The sequence below is a fragment of the Neolamprologus brichardi genome, chromosome 5, assembly GCF_056152115.1.
Source record: "Neolamprologus brichardi isolate AB-2024 chromosome 5, ASM5615211v1, whole genome shotgun sequence".
Classification (NCBI taxonomy): Eukaryota; Metazoa; Chordata; class Actinopteri; order Cichliformes; family Cichlidae; genus Neolamprologus; species Neolamprologus brichardi.
In genome coordinates this window covers 2,702,984-2,722,280 of record NC_142108.1, presented here as the reverse complement: position 1 = coordinate 2,722,280, position 19,297 = coordinate 2,702,984, and the positions used below count along the sequence as shown (strand labels likewise).

Genomic DNA, 19,297 nt, shown 5'->3' with positions numbered 1-19,297 from the left:
TCAGCTCATCAGCATAACCTATAGATTCATGCACACATGAACAAAAACACACACTTTCAGTGCTGTTTTCAGTCATTATAAAATTAATTATATTACATTGCAGGAATATTTTTTTTGTTTGCATGAAACTACGTGAGAGTGATTTTATTTTAATGGGTAATTTAAAGCCGCTTTGCTGAATATGCTTTTGTATAAGTGTGATATTTAAATGTCAAGTGTTTTCCCTTAAGGAGCTATACCAGAACAGAAATTCTTCTCAGTCAATTGTCTGTGCGGACGACAACACTGATGAAAAGCAAAGCAAATAATCTAACATGTCCAAGTCAGTACTGAAGGTACTTCTTTCCCCGCTCATTTGTTCCTATTTCAGCCTCTCACTATGAGCACAGTTTGAGATGGAAATGCTACAAAAACATCATGCGGCGTACCATATTGGATTGTCCTTTTTCTAACAAGATTTCTAGCAGGCATCCATCCATATTTCACAGCAATGTGACACTTTGTTAGCGCGTGTTCATATCAGTGTCACCTTCACCCACCCTGATTAGCATCAAGAGATCAAAGGAGTGCTGTAGCTGTGATATTCAAATGACCAGCAAACAGGTTGTCATTTCATCCCCCCGGCCCATTTAGACAGTCACTGAATACAACGCATAGCATGGCTTGTTAAAAGCCTCTCGGCGGTGCTGTTAAAACGTCGCATCAAACTAAACCAGGCATGCTCAAATCTGAGCACCTGCCTCTAGTTTTGCTTTATCTGTTTATATGTGTGTGTATATATGAATGAGCTGGGTGTGTGTGGGCAGGTTGAGAAAGGCCATAGTTACACACAGTAAATTAGCATGTATACATATAAATGTGTGAGTGTGTGTGCTGTGCGGAAGCTAAGAAGAAGCCTTCCTTCTGAGACCTCCTCCTTAACACGAGACCTGCTTCCCTTGTTAACCAGTATCCCCATGGAAACAGGGGCGCTTTGTATTTTAATGCACATACAAATGCCTGGAGGCTGCAGATGAGATGAAGCTTATGGACAGTGAGGAGCTACTACCCCTGTGCTGGCACAGCTGTCAATCAAATCAGGTCAACATTCAAACTTTAAGTCTCATTAAAATGGTTGTAAAAAATAAAAAAGTCACACACACAAATTTTGTTCCACCCTGTAAACATGGCGTTTAGTTGGGCATTTAAAAAAAAGTCCTTATTTCACACAAGCATTTGAAGTACATAAGCAGAGTTTTAAACATAAAAGGAGAAGGCAGTTTTCTTGGGAAAAACACAGATTTGTGCACACATGGATATCGGGGTCAGATGTACAGCTTTGAAGTCAGACTTAATTACATGGGTTGGGGATGGATGTTTCCCCTTGATATTGAAAGTCAGCTGTAGTTGTGTGATTAAAGGACCACGACTGCAGAGAAACCCGAAGTGAATTACTGCTTAAACTCAACGAATGCCGACGCTTTACAGGAGCTGAGGTGCCAGTCGCTGACTGTTCTGTCAACTTTAAAAATTAAAAACTTTCAAATTCACGTGATATGTTTTCACAGTCACCAGATTTGAACCCAACTAAATTTTGTTCTTCTCTCCAGAAAATTTCTCTGAGAACGTATCCCATCAGATCTTAAGCTGTTCTCAGAGTTTTCGGTGTCCCACCATCGCTGACTATATTTCCCCTCTGTCAGGCCTGACTCCAGACAGACTGGGTCCTCCATCTCATGATGTCAGCCCAGTGAGCCCTGAACCAACCACTCCAGGAGCTCAGTCTCCATCCCACCTCCACTACCACAGCAAGGCCCAGCACAGACGCTTCTCCATGGAGGTAAGTAAAAACTCAAATTGCAGTATTACAGTACAAGTAAATCAGTGTGTGTGTGTGGGGGGGGGGGGGGGGGGGGGGGGGGCAAGGTGTTTCTGCGCAGTGTACCAGGGGCACGGAGAGAAGTTGTCGTACCATAGGCACGAGGTGTGTGTGTGTGTGTGTGTGTGCATCACATCAGTCTCCTGCATCTTTGTATTATCTGTTGTTTTCTTCTTACTACACTGATACAAATCATTGTACCATTTGCCAAAAACCAGACTACAGTCCAAAATTGAATTTTTATTTTTTTAATGAATCATAAAACTTCAAAGCCGGTGGATTAACATGCAAAAACAGGTTTAATTTCCTATGAATTTGTTGCTTAAACGTGTCACACTGTGTCTGTTCTGTGAATTATTGTGGTTTAGCAATGATGCATAAATAGTAATCTATAAATCATCACTTACAGCATGTTTGTAAATGATTAAACTTCCAATAAAAACTCGACCAGGGTTACAAGAAACTGTTAATCAATCATAAACCACACAGTGTTTGGACATGAGCTGGAAAAATGGGCTGCCAAGTGACTGTAGAGTGGACAACCAGGTGATCTGGCAGAGACAATATATACATTGAGTCACAGAAGAGAGGAAGAAGAGGAAGTCATAGAAGAGGAGAAGACTATGAGAGCAGGGCAGACAATCACAACAGAAGGAGACAAAAACAGAAAGTAAAATTATCAAAGGTCCAAAACACAGCAACATGAGGATGAGATGTGAAGACTGACACTAAAAAAGATGTCGGACGAAGAGACAGAAAGGACGAAGGCACTGAAGGAGAGACGGAAGGAGATGAAAGAGAAGCACTAATAACAATGCAGTCAAAGCAAAGACCATGGAGTGAATCACATTAATTCCATCAGGAAGTTTTACTGAAAGGTGAAACTATAAAGATTAAAACTGATAACTTCGTCATCAGAAGGACCCAGCAGAGCTGGTTTGGTTATCTGACAACAACCAGGAGGAGGCCCCAGGGGAGACCCATTACAAGCTGGAGAGATTGTATCTGTCGACACTATGAGCTGGTTAAGGTGGCCGGGATGTTGGAAGTCTGGGCTTCTCTGCTCAGACTGTTGCCTCCACGAACTTAAGATAAGGGACAAATGGAAACTGATCGCTAGAATAACAAAGAAATCAAACAGGAGCCAAAACTCATGTGAGCTCAAATCCATCTAGAAAAAAAAATCTGGATGATAACAGAATGACAAATGTTCCTGCTTATGTGCAGAGGTAATGAATTGTTCTGAAGGATTTTACAGCTTCTTTTAAAACCTTCATCTGTCATTTGAGAACTGAACAAAAGAGACTGAGAAAACTCTTAATACTTAGAGTATTTTTGTAGAGTATTCAGTGTCACTGAAATACCTGGTTAAACCTCCTAGGACCTGGCGTCCACATATATGGACATCACATTTTGGGTTATTTAGACTAAAATACTAAATTTTGCTCTACATGGGCCTGATATCCACTTACGAGGACATTATACTGCTACTGTTCTATCAAAATTGTAAACGAATGCCCTCATATGTGGCTCTTATTTTTCTTAAAAATAAAAACAAGGTTGAAAAAAAATCTGGTAATTCTTTGTTTTTACATTCATCGGACCCCAATCAGCCCAAATATAAAGAGAAATTAAAAATGCATGCCGTGGAAGAGTTCGGGTCTTAGGAGGTTAAAGAATCTCAAAGTAAGACGACATTTTGATGGCAGTGAATTATTCATGCAAAGATTTGATTTTGATGTAAAATAATAATAATGGATTGGATTTATATAGCGCTTTTCAAGGCACCCAAAGCGCTTTACAATGCCACTCTCACATTCACACACTGGTGGAGGCAGCTACAGTTGTAGCCACAGCTGCCCTGGGGCAGACTGACAGAGGCGAGGCTGCCATATCGCGCCATCGGCCCCTCTGGCCTCTGGTGGTAGGTGAAGTGTCTTGCCCAAGGACACAACGACCAGGACAGAGAGCCCGGGGATCGAACCGGCGACCTTCCAGTTACAGATGCGCGTCCCAACCCCCTGAGCCACAGTCGCCCCCAAGCAATACATCGCTGCGTGTATAAGTTCTTTTATGAAAAGCATCTTCAGAGGGGAGGCGTTAAAACATGTCGTGTCACAGCACTACAGAAAAACTGTAATATAATAGATGGTAGGGTTTGGATTCCTGTAATGCCTTCCATCTCACACGCTGCTTTCACACTAATTTGTGTTTTGCCAACTGACTGAAAGGAAACTGTCTCGGTTGGAGTGCATATTAAAAACATGAAACATCAGCCAGGCGCAGATATCAGCAGTTACACGAGGAGATGTCCTCCTCCCCAGGGTTGTTTCTCCATTTCCACCTCCGTGGGCTCAGTGAGATGAGTCAGAAGCTTTTAACCCTGCGCGCTGCAGCAGACATTTTTATTGAAAATGTGAGAGTTCACAGTTCCACCTTTGCAGAAAAAGTCCCTGTGGAGCAAAAGTGATTCACGCCACACAGCACAGACAGTCGAGCGAAGCCAAGAGAGAAACGAGTGCTCAGTGAGAAGACAGAAATAGGTTGCAGCCTGCGAGCTTACACAGACTTGGACAGCTTTTGTGTGCAGCTCTTTCTAATAAAAGGCTTTAAATACTGTAACTAATTAATGTGCTTTAATAAGAGATCGTTTCATGGATTCAGCACTCCTCTGCTCAGTCTGAGCAGAGTTGCAGTAAATAGCCCCTGTGTGGGTGCTGTCTTATCAAGTAACACTTTTTGACCACACACTCTTTAATTACACGTCATGTTGCAGTTACTAAAACCGACTGAGTAAATTGCTCGAGGGCAGTCATTAATGACTGTTTAATAGCAGCGCAGTTACTTCACTTTATGTTTTCAAGTGTCATTTCTTTCATTTTAACATGCAAAAGTGCAAAATGGAATTTAACCTATAATAAATGCACACTGCCTTATTTAAGTGTGTATGTAGGACATTAAATCTGATATGTATTTTAACCCCCCTGCTCCCCAACGTCTCACTTAAGCTCCTCCCTGAGCCTGCTGGAGGTTTCTTCCTGTTAAAGGGAACTTTCCCTTCGCACTAGTCCTGCTCATATGTTGGGGTTTCTTTCTAAAGTTTAGGTTTTTACCTTACAGTAAAGTGCTTTAAGATGACTGTTGTGAATTGGTGCTTTATATAACACTGACTTGAATTGAATTGAAATCATCCTGTAGTAACTATATTACTATTTGTGGGGAAATTTCCAGCTTTTACTAGATCGATGAGGTTTTGGCTGCAAGTAATTAATTTCTGTTTAATATGAATTTCTATGAATGTAGACAACTACATGCCAAGTAACTAGACTCAATCCCTGTATTATCACAAACACATTGCCAGTTTGATCCCGTCACAGAATGATAGCAGACTGATTGTCTTATTGCTGCTTCATCACAGTCCTGATGCTCTAAAGACACTTGGAAGGTGGCAACAGACTGGAGAGTCATCGCAGATCTGGTCCCCATCTTTGAAGCAGCCATTTGAAAGGCAACAAGACTGCATGTTCTTTGCACACGGTCAAAATAATTGTGTTAGTGCCGCAGTTTCCAACCACTATTTTTACCCAGTCTGACTTTGGCATGATTTAATAAGGTTGTGTTATGTCGGTTGTGCAGCATTGTGTGGACTTTGTATTTTGAAGGCAGACATGACTAACAAGTGAATTGGACTGAGTGAAAGTAAACGGACAATAAAAAGTGTTAAGCAATGATGTAATTTAAAAATAATAATAGTATTCTGCCCTCACTAGGGTGTGAAGCTGGTTTCTAGCTTGGCAGATAGCTAACAGGTCCACAATAAACATCCAGGAGTCAGCGGATACGTTTTAGATGTTTACTGTTGAAGCACTGTAAAACTGCTACAGAAACAAAAATAAAATATTACATTTCTGCTGTAATTGCATTTTCTTTACAACATCAAACATTAAGTCATGCACTACAATGTAGATAACACATAAACACAAACTTATCCAAACCCTTTCACTGGTTATTAGGCCCACGCATTTAGCGATTAGCTTAATGCTAACATTACATGGGAAATCCTATAGACGGGCTAACGTGTTAGCATCGCGGCCGTTTTTCCTCACAAAAGAAAGTTTTCCACACAAACCTCTAAACTGCTACACAAAACTATCGCGAGAAAGCTTACAAAACAAATAGCAACTACTTACAGGCATGTGCTCTCTCAGGCTCAGCAAGAAAAAGTGAACAAAAATTTGGAACAGAAGACAGTTTGTCCAAAGAACTGTTTTTCACTGGTGAGGTACTACGGCAAGTCTGCTGGTACAAAAAACACACATCCAAATTATCATGCCTGCCTTAAAGGGGCAGCACAAATAGTTATAAATGGTAAAAGAATTAACAGTATTAATGACAATGGCTCAAAAAGTACAGATTCTCCGCAGCCTTCAGGAACAGTAAAGCCATCATTGTGGATTACAGATGACAGCTGAGGTGTGTGGAGACCTGAGAAGGCCTAAAGGATATTCACTCCAAGAAATATCCAGCCTACTTATTGAGGTCAGGTCAGTTCTCTTGTTGGATGGACCCGTGTGTTGAGGATGAGACTGCTGGTGGAGCACCAAGCTGACAGGTTTAGCAGTTCCCTGTATGCAGTCTCCTCATTGCTGCCGATTAAACGAATGACTGTTGTGTCAACCGCAAATTGTATGATGGTGTTGTTGCATGAACGGTGTTTGTGCCAGGATCAGTCCCTCGAAGCACTCGGAAATGAGAACGTAGAGTTTTTATGAATCACTTTTATTCTTGCAGGACGTTAGTAAGCGCATGTCACTGCCAATGGACATCCGCCTGCCTCCAGAGTTTCTGAAGAAGTTGCAGATGGAGAATGAAAACTCACCGCTCTGCAAACCTCTCAGTCGCATGTCTCGACGCGCCTCACTGGTTAGTGATGTGTCTGTTTTCGCCACGTTTGTCTGTCTTTTTAATAGAACTTTCTCATTTTAGCGACTTTATTGGCTTTTGAAGAAATTGCCCTTGATTGAAAGAACATCCGTCCTCTTGCCTTGCTTCTGTGTTTTTGTTGTTATCGAGTTCCTTCTGTAATAATATAATGTCTAATTATGAGCCAATTGTTTTCTTGGACCTTCTTCTTAATTAAGAGGTATTTGCTTCCTGCTCGCTTGACAGAATGAACTCTCTTGCTCTAATATAAAGCATTAGCTAATAAAAGCAGGGTGTAATCAGACTGAAGGTACTACAGCAGTGGATGCTATAAGATTAAGCTTTCCTTTTCTTCTTGCTTCTAGTCTGACATAGGATTTGGGAAACTGGAAACATACGTTAAGCTTGGCAAACTGGGTGAGGTAAGTTGTATCTTTCAACAGTTTTCATGTTTCATTAAAAGCATACACATCGGTTAAACACTCAATTTTGCTTATAAAGGCTTTGAAACAAGCGAAATGACGTGGACACATCTGCATAGCAGCCATAATAAGAGCTGGGTGAATTCTCTAAACACCTGAAATGGCATCATTGCTTCCTGTATTACCTCTTTTATCAGAGGGCCATCCTTTGTGAAAGGAAAGGAGATAATGGCGTCCAATATTTCAATGTGACACACTACAAAAACAAACCATCAACACAAGGTTATCATGTAAGCTGCTGCTCCGTTTCTTATCTTACAGGCTACAATGTGATGTTAATACATGTGTTGAACTCTGCACGATTTGTTAAACCCATCGGTGAACTTTAAACACTTTGCCGTCGTGTTACGTAGTTGTTGTGTCAAGTACTTTGGAAATGGAGCAGACTGGAATTTGTGTAGTGCTTTTCTAGCCTTACTGACCAATCAGAAAGGTTATGCTACGTTCATGCACTTCTGTCCTCTCCACTTTATCTACCTCACATCCAGGACCAGTGTGGAATCACCAGTTAACCTAATATGCATGTGTCTGAGTACAGGTCAGAGTACTCACGGGTACAGAGCAGTGTTGGTCAAGTTACTTGAAAATAGTAATTAGTTTCTAATTACTGATCACTTCTCAAAGAAAGTAATCCCGTTACTTTACTGATTACTTATTTTCAAAAGTATTTACTTTGTTACTTTGTTACTTTTTAAAAGCACGATACACAACCTGAATCAGTGTTACCAACTTAGCGACTTTGTCGCTATATTTAGCGAGTTTTCAGACCCCCTAGCGACTTTTTTTTTTAAAAAAGACGTGAAAGCGCATATCGCTTTTACTCTCAACAAGCAGCGGGTGCTGTAACGCAGTCAGTTCTTCTTTTACTCTTTTACTCTTATGCTGTTTTGTGGATCACAAGGTTTAAAACTACTTATAAACACACACACACACAAAGTAACTCCACCAGAGCGCCTATTTCGGGTCACTTTTGCCGGTCCAAGCCCGGGTAAAGGAGCAGGGTTGGAATTGTGACATTACAAAAAACAATAATTGCTAAAAGAAATTTAATTTGTAGTTCTAAATAAATTCTAAATGCATTTAGGACGTTTTTTACTCACTTTATGTTTCTTCCACGATGTTATTTCTCTCTCCAACAACGTAGGTTACAATTACATTAGCATGACCAATTATGCAAATTAGGTGATGACGTCATTTAGCGACTTCTAGCGACTTTTAGGACAGCCAATAGCGATTTTCCTTACTGAGGAGTTGGCAACACTGACCTGAATATGTAATAAAGCAACAGACCTTTCAGCCATTTTTTTCTGCATAATCCATCATATGTAACTGAATCAAATGAAAAAAAGTATCTTTTTAAAACTTGTTTTTTTAGTTTTCATCTTTTAACGTTATGCACATTGCATCAAGCAAAAATTCAATGCATTAAATGCAGTTATATGCAACACTGTTTGACTTGAAGAAATCTCTTTAACATTGAAACCTATTTTCTGCATATAAAATTAAATAATTTTAAACTCAAAGTGATATGAGTACTTCCACACTTTAAACGCTGCATGGTCGTGTTCTCTCCTGCACTCCATATTATCCATTGTTGATCTGCACATGTCTGTCACCACGGATGTCGCACGCTCGTACATCATTGTCATGAGACACTTACAAACAAAATCACGGTTTAGTAACGCAGCCTGCTTACGGGAAAGTAACTGTATTTAATTACCTTTTTTGCAATAGTAATCCCTTACTTTTTTCAAGTAATGAGTAAAGTAACTGGATTACAGAGAGACCATGCAGGAAAGGCCCCAGTCAACCAGGAAATGTAAATCAGGAAGTTTCTTGCCATGATTTTGAGCTGTATTAAAATGATGAAGTGGAGTTTGTAGTCTATCCTCATTTTGGACATAGTTGTATTTTAATTAGTTTGCCAAGTTCGCAGAATGATTTCAATAGGTTTTCATATTTTTAAAAGTCTCATTTTTATTTTCATTTTAATTAACTAAGTTTTTAGTTTAAGTTAACTGTAAAGACCTCGCTCCAAGCACTCTGTGTCCTCATTTCACATGGTGTTAATTTGCCTCTCATCCATTTCTAGAAACACAAGAATCTGAACTGACGTGTTTTTGCAAAGCTTGAATATTTTAACACAGATTACTCTCTATTCAGTTTTGCCTGGAGTGAAGTAATCTCAGTTAACCTAACATAACATGACATGACACTTCATGTGAATGCACAGTAGACTTTACAGAAGTTGGGAATTAATCTTGTAATGAAGTGATTTTTGCTACTGGTTTGTCCACGCTGACACAGCCATTCATAAAACACAGAAACAATGCCCAGGGCAAAGTATAAAAGATGTGAGTTTTGTAGTCCATGATATCAACTCAGCAGACTGACATCAGCAACATACTGCTGTCACATTATCACGTGTCAGAGCAGTCACATACACACTGGTTCTGTCCTCCTCAGTCACTATAACTGCCGCTTTACAAGAAATAGATTTTCACCCACATCATAGTCCAGTGAGATATGAGTGTGCACAACAAGTCCACAGATAAACGTCTCCGGAGGATAACGTTGTCTGTGATCAGCCATGCTCATCATATCAAAATGAGTACCACGTGCAGTATGTGCCTTCTTTGCTTATATACCAAGCCAAACGAGTGTACCCATGTGTCCAGATTTCTGGCATGGCTTCATGACACATTGCTAAGTGGATTACATTTCATGGACTTGCCTAAGATGAAGAGGGCTCATGGGCTGAAAGCACCTAAATACCATGCTATTCATGTGAGAACATTTATTGCCTTAAGGGCTGAGGAATGTCTAGTGGCAGAAGCAGCCTGCATCAATCTGAGTCACAAGGCTCAGCAGCTGATAACAGGGGTGGCGGGAGATCAAGAAGAGCTGCTTTTATTGTCAATTATAGTGAGAGGAGGTCCACAAAAGCATGGTTGGCTTTACACAAAATCAGCAGTGGAAGGTTATTCTAGATGACAAATCATCAAACTTTAATAATCAGATCCTAAAACAATATATATATATATATATATATATATATATGCATATACACATATATATATATTTAATTATTGAATGTGACAAAGGCTGTTCGAGATGTGAAGTTGATGCTTTCACACACAATATGTGAAATCTTAATTCAGTTTGTAAAAGAACGGAAAAGTTTCATTGGGAATCTTTTAAAAAATGATATTATTATAACATTATAACCTATTGTGACATCGAATTGTTCCTTAAAAAGAAAAATTGTTATTGTTGTTATGGATTTTCATAAACTATAGACTTCATTGTTTCATCCTGCTATGGATGGTTTCATTGCGCTTCCCAGTATTCCTGTTATGACTCCACACATATGCAGATGTTTGAGGCTCTTTTCCTTTTGATGGAATACCAATAAGAGCCAAGGATGCAGTTAACGATTGAAAATATATTAAAGGGTTATTTGTGCATAAGTGATGTGGATGTGTGTGTGGATGCCACACCCATAGTCTCTATGTGAACATGTACTTTTTGTTAGTATATTTTGTTGTAGTACAGCAACGTGAGAATATCAGTAAGCTCTTCTCTGTGCAGGGGACATATGCTACAGTCTTTAAAGGGCGGAGCAAACTCACTGAGAACCTGGTTGCACTGAAGGAGATCCGGCTGGAGCACGATGAGGGGGCACCTTGCACTGCTATCAGAGAAGGTATGTGCACACAGACACACACACTTTACAGTCCAGTGCTGCTACTACTACTTACACTACTTACTACTAACAGGTAGGTCTAATAATAACACCGTGTCCTTTTATTCACCTGCAGCTTTAGTAACAGAGCAACTTGAATTAATACTACAGAACTGTTGATACAGTTCAATATATCAGGTCGATGTTAGTTTAAACAACTTGCTAAAGAATTTGCTCATGTTTGATCCTTTTTAGAAGCTGGATTATCTTAGATGGTTATTTAAATGTTCCTCATGTGAGTCATGTCACGGTCTCGGGATTTTACAGTGTTATGGAATTTTGATCATCATTAAATTTTTATTTTTGTTTGGTTTATTCTAGTCTAGTTGTTCTAGTTATTTTATTCTGTCTCTTAGGCTGAGATGTGGAAAGATCTTGCAGACCCAAATGCAAGACGCAGAAGACGCAAACTCAAAACAGACATTAAGTGCAAATTTAATCTGAACAATTTACAATGTCCAAAGAATCCAAAGGGAATGCAAGCCAAACAAAACTCCAAATACAAGGGAATATATACAAGTTAAGACCAAGAACACAAGAAACAGAGAGCAACCAGTACTGAAAAAATAAATAAAAGGGAACTCATTAAATAGTAACAGTGAGTGAAACTTAAAAGAACATAATATATCAGAAACTCAAAACACAAAATCTTTGTGTGGAAACAGTGAAGCAGGAGTATAAAGTAGCATGAAAAAAAATCAGTACATGCATGTGTGTTAAATTTGATGAAAAGGATCAAAGAGCTCTTTTTGTTGTACAGTGGCTATGCAAACTTTAAAGCAACACACAGCTGCTAGCTTTAGACCACAGACTGTATATAAAGGTGGACAAATAAGTGAAGCCAGAACATTTAGTTCCACACCTCGGGTGTAGTGTTGTCAGGTTTTGTTGAATAAAACAGCTCACTTCATGTCTCCTTCCCTTGCCCAACCAGTGTCTCTGCTAAAGAACCTGAAGCACGCTAACATTGTCACCCTGCATGACATCATCCACACCGACCGCTGCCTTACTCTGGTGTTTGAGTATCTTGTGAGTATATCACGTCATCTTTATTAGGTTTTCTGAAGATGTTGATCTCAAATACCAAAAAGCCAAATGGATCAATTTGACTGTGTGTTTCAGGACAGTGATCTTAAACAGTACTTGGACAACTGTGGGAACCTCATGAGCATGCATAATGTCAAGGTGAGTCATATGCATGAATCATCATCTACATACTGACCAAAGAGTTCAGTTGCAGGCTGCAAGCTGTAGCACTAAGTAAGTTTCCTGAAAAATGCATTCAACATTTCTTTAACAAAGGTCGGGAGGTCACCGAACCTCACCAAACCAAATTACAATCAGGAGGAACCAACAAAAAATTCTGCCACTGTGGATCCACCTGCTACAGTGACCCACGTGAATAAGAGAGAAGCCAAAACAAACTATTTGTTTGCAAATGTGAAAACCTTTGGGCAGATCTACGGTCTGTATCAGGACAAAACTGTTTAGTTTTTTGATACTAAGAGTTGCTCTCCATATTCATCACTAGGTCCAGTGTAAATTGTGCAGTGGAAAGCTGGCCTTACTGCATATGTATTTATGGGAGCTTCCTTTTCAGCTTGAAAAAGTTTGGAAGGAGAGTATTTAAATGATTGACAGAAATGTGCTTTGTACATCTTGTATGATGTATGTTTAGATTTAGTAAGTAAAACTTTATTTATACAGCACCTTTCAAGATAAAAATCACAAAGTGCTTCACAGAAGCTAAAACCTAAAAATAAAAATCAACCAAAAGCAAGTTTAAAAAGATGAGTTTTTAGCTGTTTTTTAAAAGCGACCACTGAGTCCACAGATCTCAGGCTCAAAGGGAGAGAGTTCCACAATCTGGGGGCCACAGTTACAAAAGCTTTGTCGCCTTTTGTTTTCAGCCTCGTGTGTTGGACAGCAAGCAAGCCCTGGTCACATGACCTCAGGGACCTGCTGGGAATGTATGGATGTAAAAGTTCACTTATATATGTTGGTGCTTGTCCATGCAGAGCCCTGAAAGTCAAGGTCAAAACCTTAAACTGGATATTGAATTTAACGGGGAGCCAGTGCAGCTGAATCAGCAGGGGAGTGACATGGGAAAACTTGGAGGACTTGGTCAGAAGCTTTGCAGCAGCGTTCTGAACAACTTGCAGACGCTCCAAAGGGGCTTTACATAAACAAGTAAACAAAGAATTACAATAGTCCAGACGAGATGAAACAAATGCATGAATGACAATTTCTGATTTGGAGCGCAATACAATGGGACTCAGCTTAGCAATGTTTCTCAAGTGATAAAAGCAGGAGCGAACCAGAGATTTTACATGGGCATCCAAAGTCAGAGCTGAGTCAATAGTAACACCAAGGCTCCTGATAGATGGTTTTGCAAATGTAGCAAGTGGACCCATGTTTTCCATAACACTAGGTACAACATTTTTAGGAGCACAAACAAGAACTTAAGTCTTCTCCTCATTTAGTTGAAGAAAGTTTCCAGCCATCCAACATCTAATGGAGTCTATGCACTTATGCAAAATCTGTAGCTTGGAAAACATTAGTTAAACGTAAACAGTTTTTTAATTTTATTTTAGAGTTACTATACGAGTTTCCTTAAACAACTACATCCATTGATCAATTTTTTTCTGCTTATTTGGGCCCTGGTCGCGGCAGCAGCCTAAGTTGACCACCCTCTCCCCAGCCACCTCCTCTAGTGTGTCCATGGAAAAACCGAAGCATTCCCATACCAGCTGAGAGATATATTCCCTACAGCATGACAACTACATTGTTTAAGGACTCTGATAATAGATGATAGCAATACACTGAACATAGAAAACATATCAAATGTTTAAATTAAGGGAATGTGCCATTTTAAGATGTAAATAAGGTCTGTACTTACCTCCCAGAATTAATGCTGCCTTTCCAGATCCATTCCCACACGCTCAGAAATCCAGAGTGCAGATGCGCATCCATGTTTTCTAAAATGAACTTCACCACAGTCCAGTTTAAATTAGCATAACGGAGAGAAGAGGATGCTGTTTCTAGATGCTGTGGACATGTTCACAGACCTTTGACCTTGCTTTGTGAACGGCACGGTGAACTGTGTTCACAGAGGGTGATTTGTGGAAGCGTCCCTTAGTGTCATTTTTATTAAAGATTGTTTTGTTTTTATCTTTTGTTTTAAATCTTAACTATTACACAACTCCTGCAACTCTTTTTCTCCTCAGATTTGTCCTGTGTTGTTGTTCTGGTAATTACACCCTCCTTTCATGTTTCTGTCTGCAGATCTTCATGTTCCAGCTGCTGCGTGGTCTGTCCTATTGTCACAAGAGAAAAATCCTCCACAGAGACCTAAAGCCTCAGAACCTGCTCATCAATGATAAGGGCGAATTGAAATTAGCTGATTTTGGTAGGAAGGAGAACAATAACAAACACACAACAACACGCACACATTAACAAGTGAACTTTTGTGAAGGAAACGGCACATTTCTGGGCATGATCACTCTCCAGTTCTATTTTACTGCCACTCAGAGATCGCCTGTCCTAATTACTTTAGCACCTTTACTTCCTGTATCCTAGCAACTGTGCCCCTCACTCTGAGTTTTCACAGTTTCCTGCTGGAAATGGGTAGTTAAATCCACCAGTACTTTCTGACTGCATTTCAAAAGTTTTAAATAAACACGGGTAATGAGCGGATAGCGGACGCTTCTCTTTACCTGCTCACAGTGTGTAGATGATGGACTTATGATATTTCACTGTGCTGTTACTGAGGTCCTGTGACTTGTGTAATGTCCAGGTCTGGCCAGGGCCAAGTCCGTCCCCACTAAGACCTATTCCAATGAGGTGGTAACGCTTTGGTATCGACCTCCTGACGTGCTGCTAGGCTCTACAGAATATTCCACACCCATCGACATGTGGTAAGCACATTTTTCCACATCAGTCACGGTGACCACTGACCTGCTTGGCTGGAAACTAAAGGCTTGAAACACAGCTAGAAGTGTACTTTAAACCACTGAGCTTGTCAGGAGAGGAATTGGTGCCGACCCTGGTTACAGTAAAATCCTGTTACTTGGTGAAACACTTAAATATACTCAAGGGCCATCCAGGATTTCCATGACTCAGTTCTGTCTATTAAAATGTCACAGGTTGTTAGCAGTGAGGTGAGTCACTAGTCATACAAAGGGGTGTGCATTCACTTTCCTTACGTGTTTTTGCACACAGTTTTCTGTGGTGAGAACACCCCCACAGCTCTGCTAAATCAGAAATATAAATGTGGCTCTCTGGCAACACAGCAGCCTTTCATGAGCACATAGAGCTACATACACTCTCATCAGACTGCAGGATGCCTCTTCACCACGCCATCCTGTGTGGAACAAAAGGCTGGACTGTGCCCACTCACTGCATACTAGTTTGCACTTACAATTAACAGTCTTTGAAGTGTGTGTGTGTGTGTGTGTGTGTTGAACTCGACCTCACTCAGAATTTTTATACCTAACAGCTCGTCCTCCTCTGTGCCTCCTTATCTCCGCCTCCTTCTCACAGGGGCGTAGGCTGCATCCTGTATGAGATGGCAACAGGTCGTCCTATGTTTCCTGGTGCCACTGTGAAGGAAGAACTACATCTAATTTTTAGGCTCATGGGTAAGAAAAACATTATTCTATAATGGTTGTATTGATGTATAGCAACTTGAAATGCTCCCAAAAATGGCTCCACAGCATGTAAAAATATAATATAAGCTCTGGCGGACTTGGTTCTATGGTAGGTCTTAAAGGGTTAATCATCTGGGAATTTACCCAGTGTGATTCAGTCCACACAGATGTGAAGCAACTGACCACACATGAAACTATTTTACATCCAAACCTGAATAAATAGTCATTATTTATGCACATTTTACAAGTTCAGTTTCATGAATTGGATACATTTCTCGTTCAAAGAGCTTTTTAAAGCTTTGTCTAAGACTACATCTAACCTCTCTCCCGCTCACTTACCAAACTTTGCATGCTTGTGCACCAATCGCCTGATATTTACAGATCGCATCACGTGCCGACGTGGGGTTTTGAGGCCACAAATTCCACAAAACCACCCAGATCCACAAATACAAAATCATCCGATTCGTAAAGTTGAACTTAATAAATAAATTGACTTCCTTATGCATATGCAAACTGCCGCGTCTTTACACAGTACTGTGCAAAGGTTTCAGGCAGGTGAGAAAAAATGCTGCAAAGAAAGAATTCTTTCACAAATCGAAGTGTTAATCATTTATTTTCATCAATCAAAAAAAATGCAGTGAATGAACAAAAGAGACATCTAAATCCAATCAGGATTTGGTGTGACCTCCCTTTGCCTTCTTCTAGGTGCACTTGCACAGTTTTTGAAGGAACTCTGGTGGTAGGTTGTTCCAAACATCTTGGAGAACTAAGCACAGATCTTCTGTGGAAGTAAGCTTCCTCACATCCTTCTGTCTCTTCGTGTAATCTCAGACACACTCGTTGATTGTTGCCGTACCATCACTTCCAGTACTTCCAGTTCTTCTTCACACTGAAGATAGTTCTTACTGCAGAATACATTTGGGGCCAATAAACAATCATTTATATTTCTGAAAGCTTTCTTTGTTTACACCATTTTTTCACACCTGCCTAAAACTTTTGCACAGTACTGTATGTGCCAAACACAAAGCTGCCAACCAACATTTTATAAGGCCGGGTACAAGCACATCTCCCAAGAGTAAGATAGTATAGACCTGAATATCATTTGTGCATGTTGTTATTTTAAAAACATTTATTTAATCCTTGAGATCATGAGCTCGTTTTTAGGAGAGGCCTTTGTACAAAGCACGTGTAACAATATAGACAGGCACACGTATGTAATACAAAGATACATGTTCACACATAAATATAACCTTTTAAAATGCTCTAATGAAATAATAAAATGCAGCTTTTTTCTAGTTTATCGTGTTCATAGGCAGCAACGGTTTCCATCCACTTTGTTTCAAGTTCAACGTAACTGAGAAGAAGAGCTGATGTTAACATGAGTGCAGAAAAGAACCACCTGTGAAAACACACAAACCCCACCAAAGGCAGTGTTGGGCAAGTTACTTAATTATAGTTACTAGTTACTTCTTCAAAAAAGTAACTGAGTTAGTAACTGAGTTACAATATTCTAAAAGTAATTAATTACGTGAAAATTAACTATTGCGTTACTTTAAAAAACGTTTAACCCTCTGGGGTCCAGGGTATAATTGGCCATTTTTAACTACTTTTGATGTTTCCTCCACATTTCACCTTTAAAAACTATTTATTTGCCTTGTTCGGTATCATCCTTTTCAGCACAGCCTCACGTGTCTGAATTTACAGTCATGTTTTCATTTTGACTGTATTAACACAATTGATCTAAAATCAGAACAAAAACATAAAATCCGAGTAGAAAAAGTTATATTTTTACTGTAACAACCACAAACATGTTTATTGAATCATATTTCAGAACTTTAAGTGCAAATATAAATTGTCAATTTTAAAATCATATGCACAAGTTTTGCAAACAAAGTTATTTGCAGCCATTTACCTTTGACCCTTTTTTTAATAACCATTTCAAACTATTTACAGAACAATCAGCTGTTCTTCAATAAGACGCCACACAAATTATTTGTGCCACTCCAAAAAAATCATTTCTGTCCACTATAAAGGAGAACATCACAGCCTGATACCTGCAGGTCTGACAGCAGGTGCTCCTCTCACTCCTCCTGTTTTTCACCTGGAGACAGCAGTCGCCTCATTGTTCTGACACACAACACAAAACTATCCACAGCACTACACACTAACTACACAAGACATCACATTAACTACACACTCCAAACACGCTAAACGTCACAAATCTCTCACATCTCAAAACTCTCTCTCTCTCTTTCTCCGTCACTCGTAAAACTTCCCGGTTTTTTTTTTTGGTTTTTTTGCTCATAAGCAGAGAGGTCTCGCTGCGCTGTCCTTAGACAGTAAACGTGACGAAACTATTGAGGAAAAAACGCAGCGTATATATTGTTTATCATGACTCTGGTTTTACGAGGCCTATCAACACAATTTATAAACTGGTATATATCACCTTGTTGCTTCGTCATCTTGAAGTGGTCATGTGATTGGCTTACCATGACTACTTTATTCTTCCTCAGTCAAACAGCAGCACTCATGCGATTGTTTTGCCCCCTGAGCTCCTGCTGTTGTGCAGTGATCATTTACCGTCCGCGGGAGCGCGCAGCTGCTTAAAGCTGTAGCGTCCAGATTACTTACAGCTGCTTCCGTGCAACTGATATAAGATGCGGTAAGCTGAACACAGCTTCAACCGTCTGTTTGTTGAACAATAGTAACGGACCGCATTTTCTTATTAGTAACTGTAACGGCGTTGTAACGATAGGATTAGTAATTAGTTAGATTACTCGTTACTGAAAAAAGTAATGCCGTTACTTGTAACGCCGTTATTCCCATCTAAGGTAATCGAGAAAAAAATGTAAAAATTGAATAATAACTTTCAAATTTACATTTTCTCAAATTTACTCTCCTGAAGTCTCACAGAGAAGACAATTCTTTCCATAATAACGATTCCATAAGTAACATCCAATCCTCACAGACCGATGCATCTGACTTAAGCCATGTCTTTGTAGTCGCTTTTCTGGTAGCTACACAAAAAGATGGCAGATAAAGAAAGTAGAAAAGAGAAAGAAATGTTTCCAAATGAAAGTCATATGTTTTCTGAATGATCCTGAAATGTGGGACTTCTGGACAGGTGGACTGGAATATTTGTGAAGACTCTTCCTGTCAAACATCGAAATGTTTCGCCCCTCCTTAATGCACCGGCTGATCTGGATGCACACTAGCCCATACAATGTGCATCCTACCTCTTACGGATAAAATGAAGGTAATGGAAACACTCTCAAAAACGTTATCTCTGTCACGGCGGGGATCGCCGGCGTGTTTAAGAAGCAGACCCAAAAGGCAGAGACGGGAGAAAAACAGAGTGTAACAAAAAGCAAACTTTTATTGTGGCTGAATATCATAAACAGAAAACAAGGCAAAATGAGGCAAAGACTCAAACTTATACTGGGATAAACTAAGATTAACTATGAAAACTGTGACAAAAAACATGAACATGAATCTGGAGAGAAGCAAAAAAAAAAAAAAACTGAAACGTGAAGCAAGACAAACAGACACACCGACACTGAACAGAGGAAGACAGAGGACTTAAATACTCAGGAGGGTACGTGTACAAGTAAAAACAACTAAACATGACGCCACAGGGCAA

At 39.7% G+C, this 19,297-nt stretch overlaps 1 protein-coding gene across 3 annotated transcripts in view; it reads left to right on the top strand.

Moving 5' to 3' along the window:
- The window catches only part of cdk18 (cyclin dependent kinase 18), a 62,962-nt gene that overhangs the window by 31,835 nt on the left and 11,830 nt on the right, over positions 1–19,297 (top strand). For all 3 annotated transcript variants that reach the window (XM_087840494.1, XM_087840493.1, XM_087840492.1), the window contains 9 exons: positions 1,683–1,819; positions 6,650–6,781; positions 7,147–7,203; positions 10,855–10,969; positions 11,943–12,037; positions 12,131–12,193; positions 14,294–14,417; positions 14,805–14,925; positions 15,551–15,648. In XM_087840494.1, the coding sequence (XP_087696620.1) occupies positions 1,683–1,819; positions 6,650–6,781; positions 7,147–7,203; positions 10,855–10,969; positions 11,943–12,037; positions 12,131–12,193; positions 14,294–14,417; positions 14,805–14,925; positions 15,551–15,648 (942 nt within the window). The remainder of the gene's footprint in view (positions 1–1,682; positions 1,820–6,649; positions 6,782–7,146; positions 7,204–10,854; positions 10,970–11,942; positions 12,038–12,130; positions 12,194–14,293; positions 14,418–14,804; positions 14,926–15,550; positions 15,649–19,297) is intronic.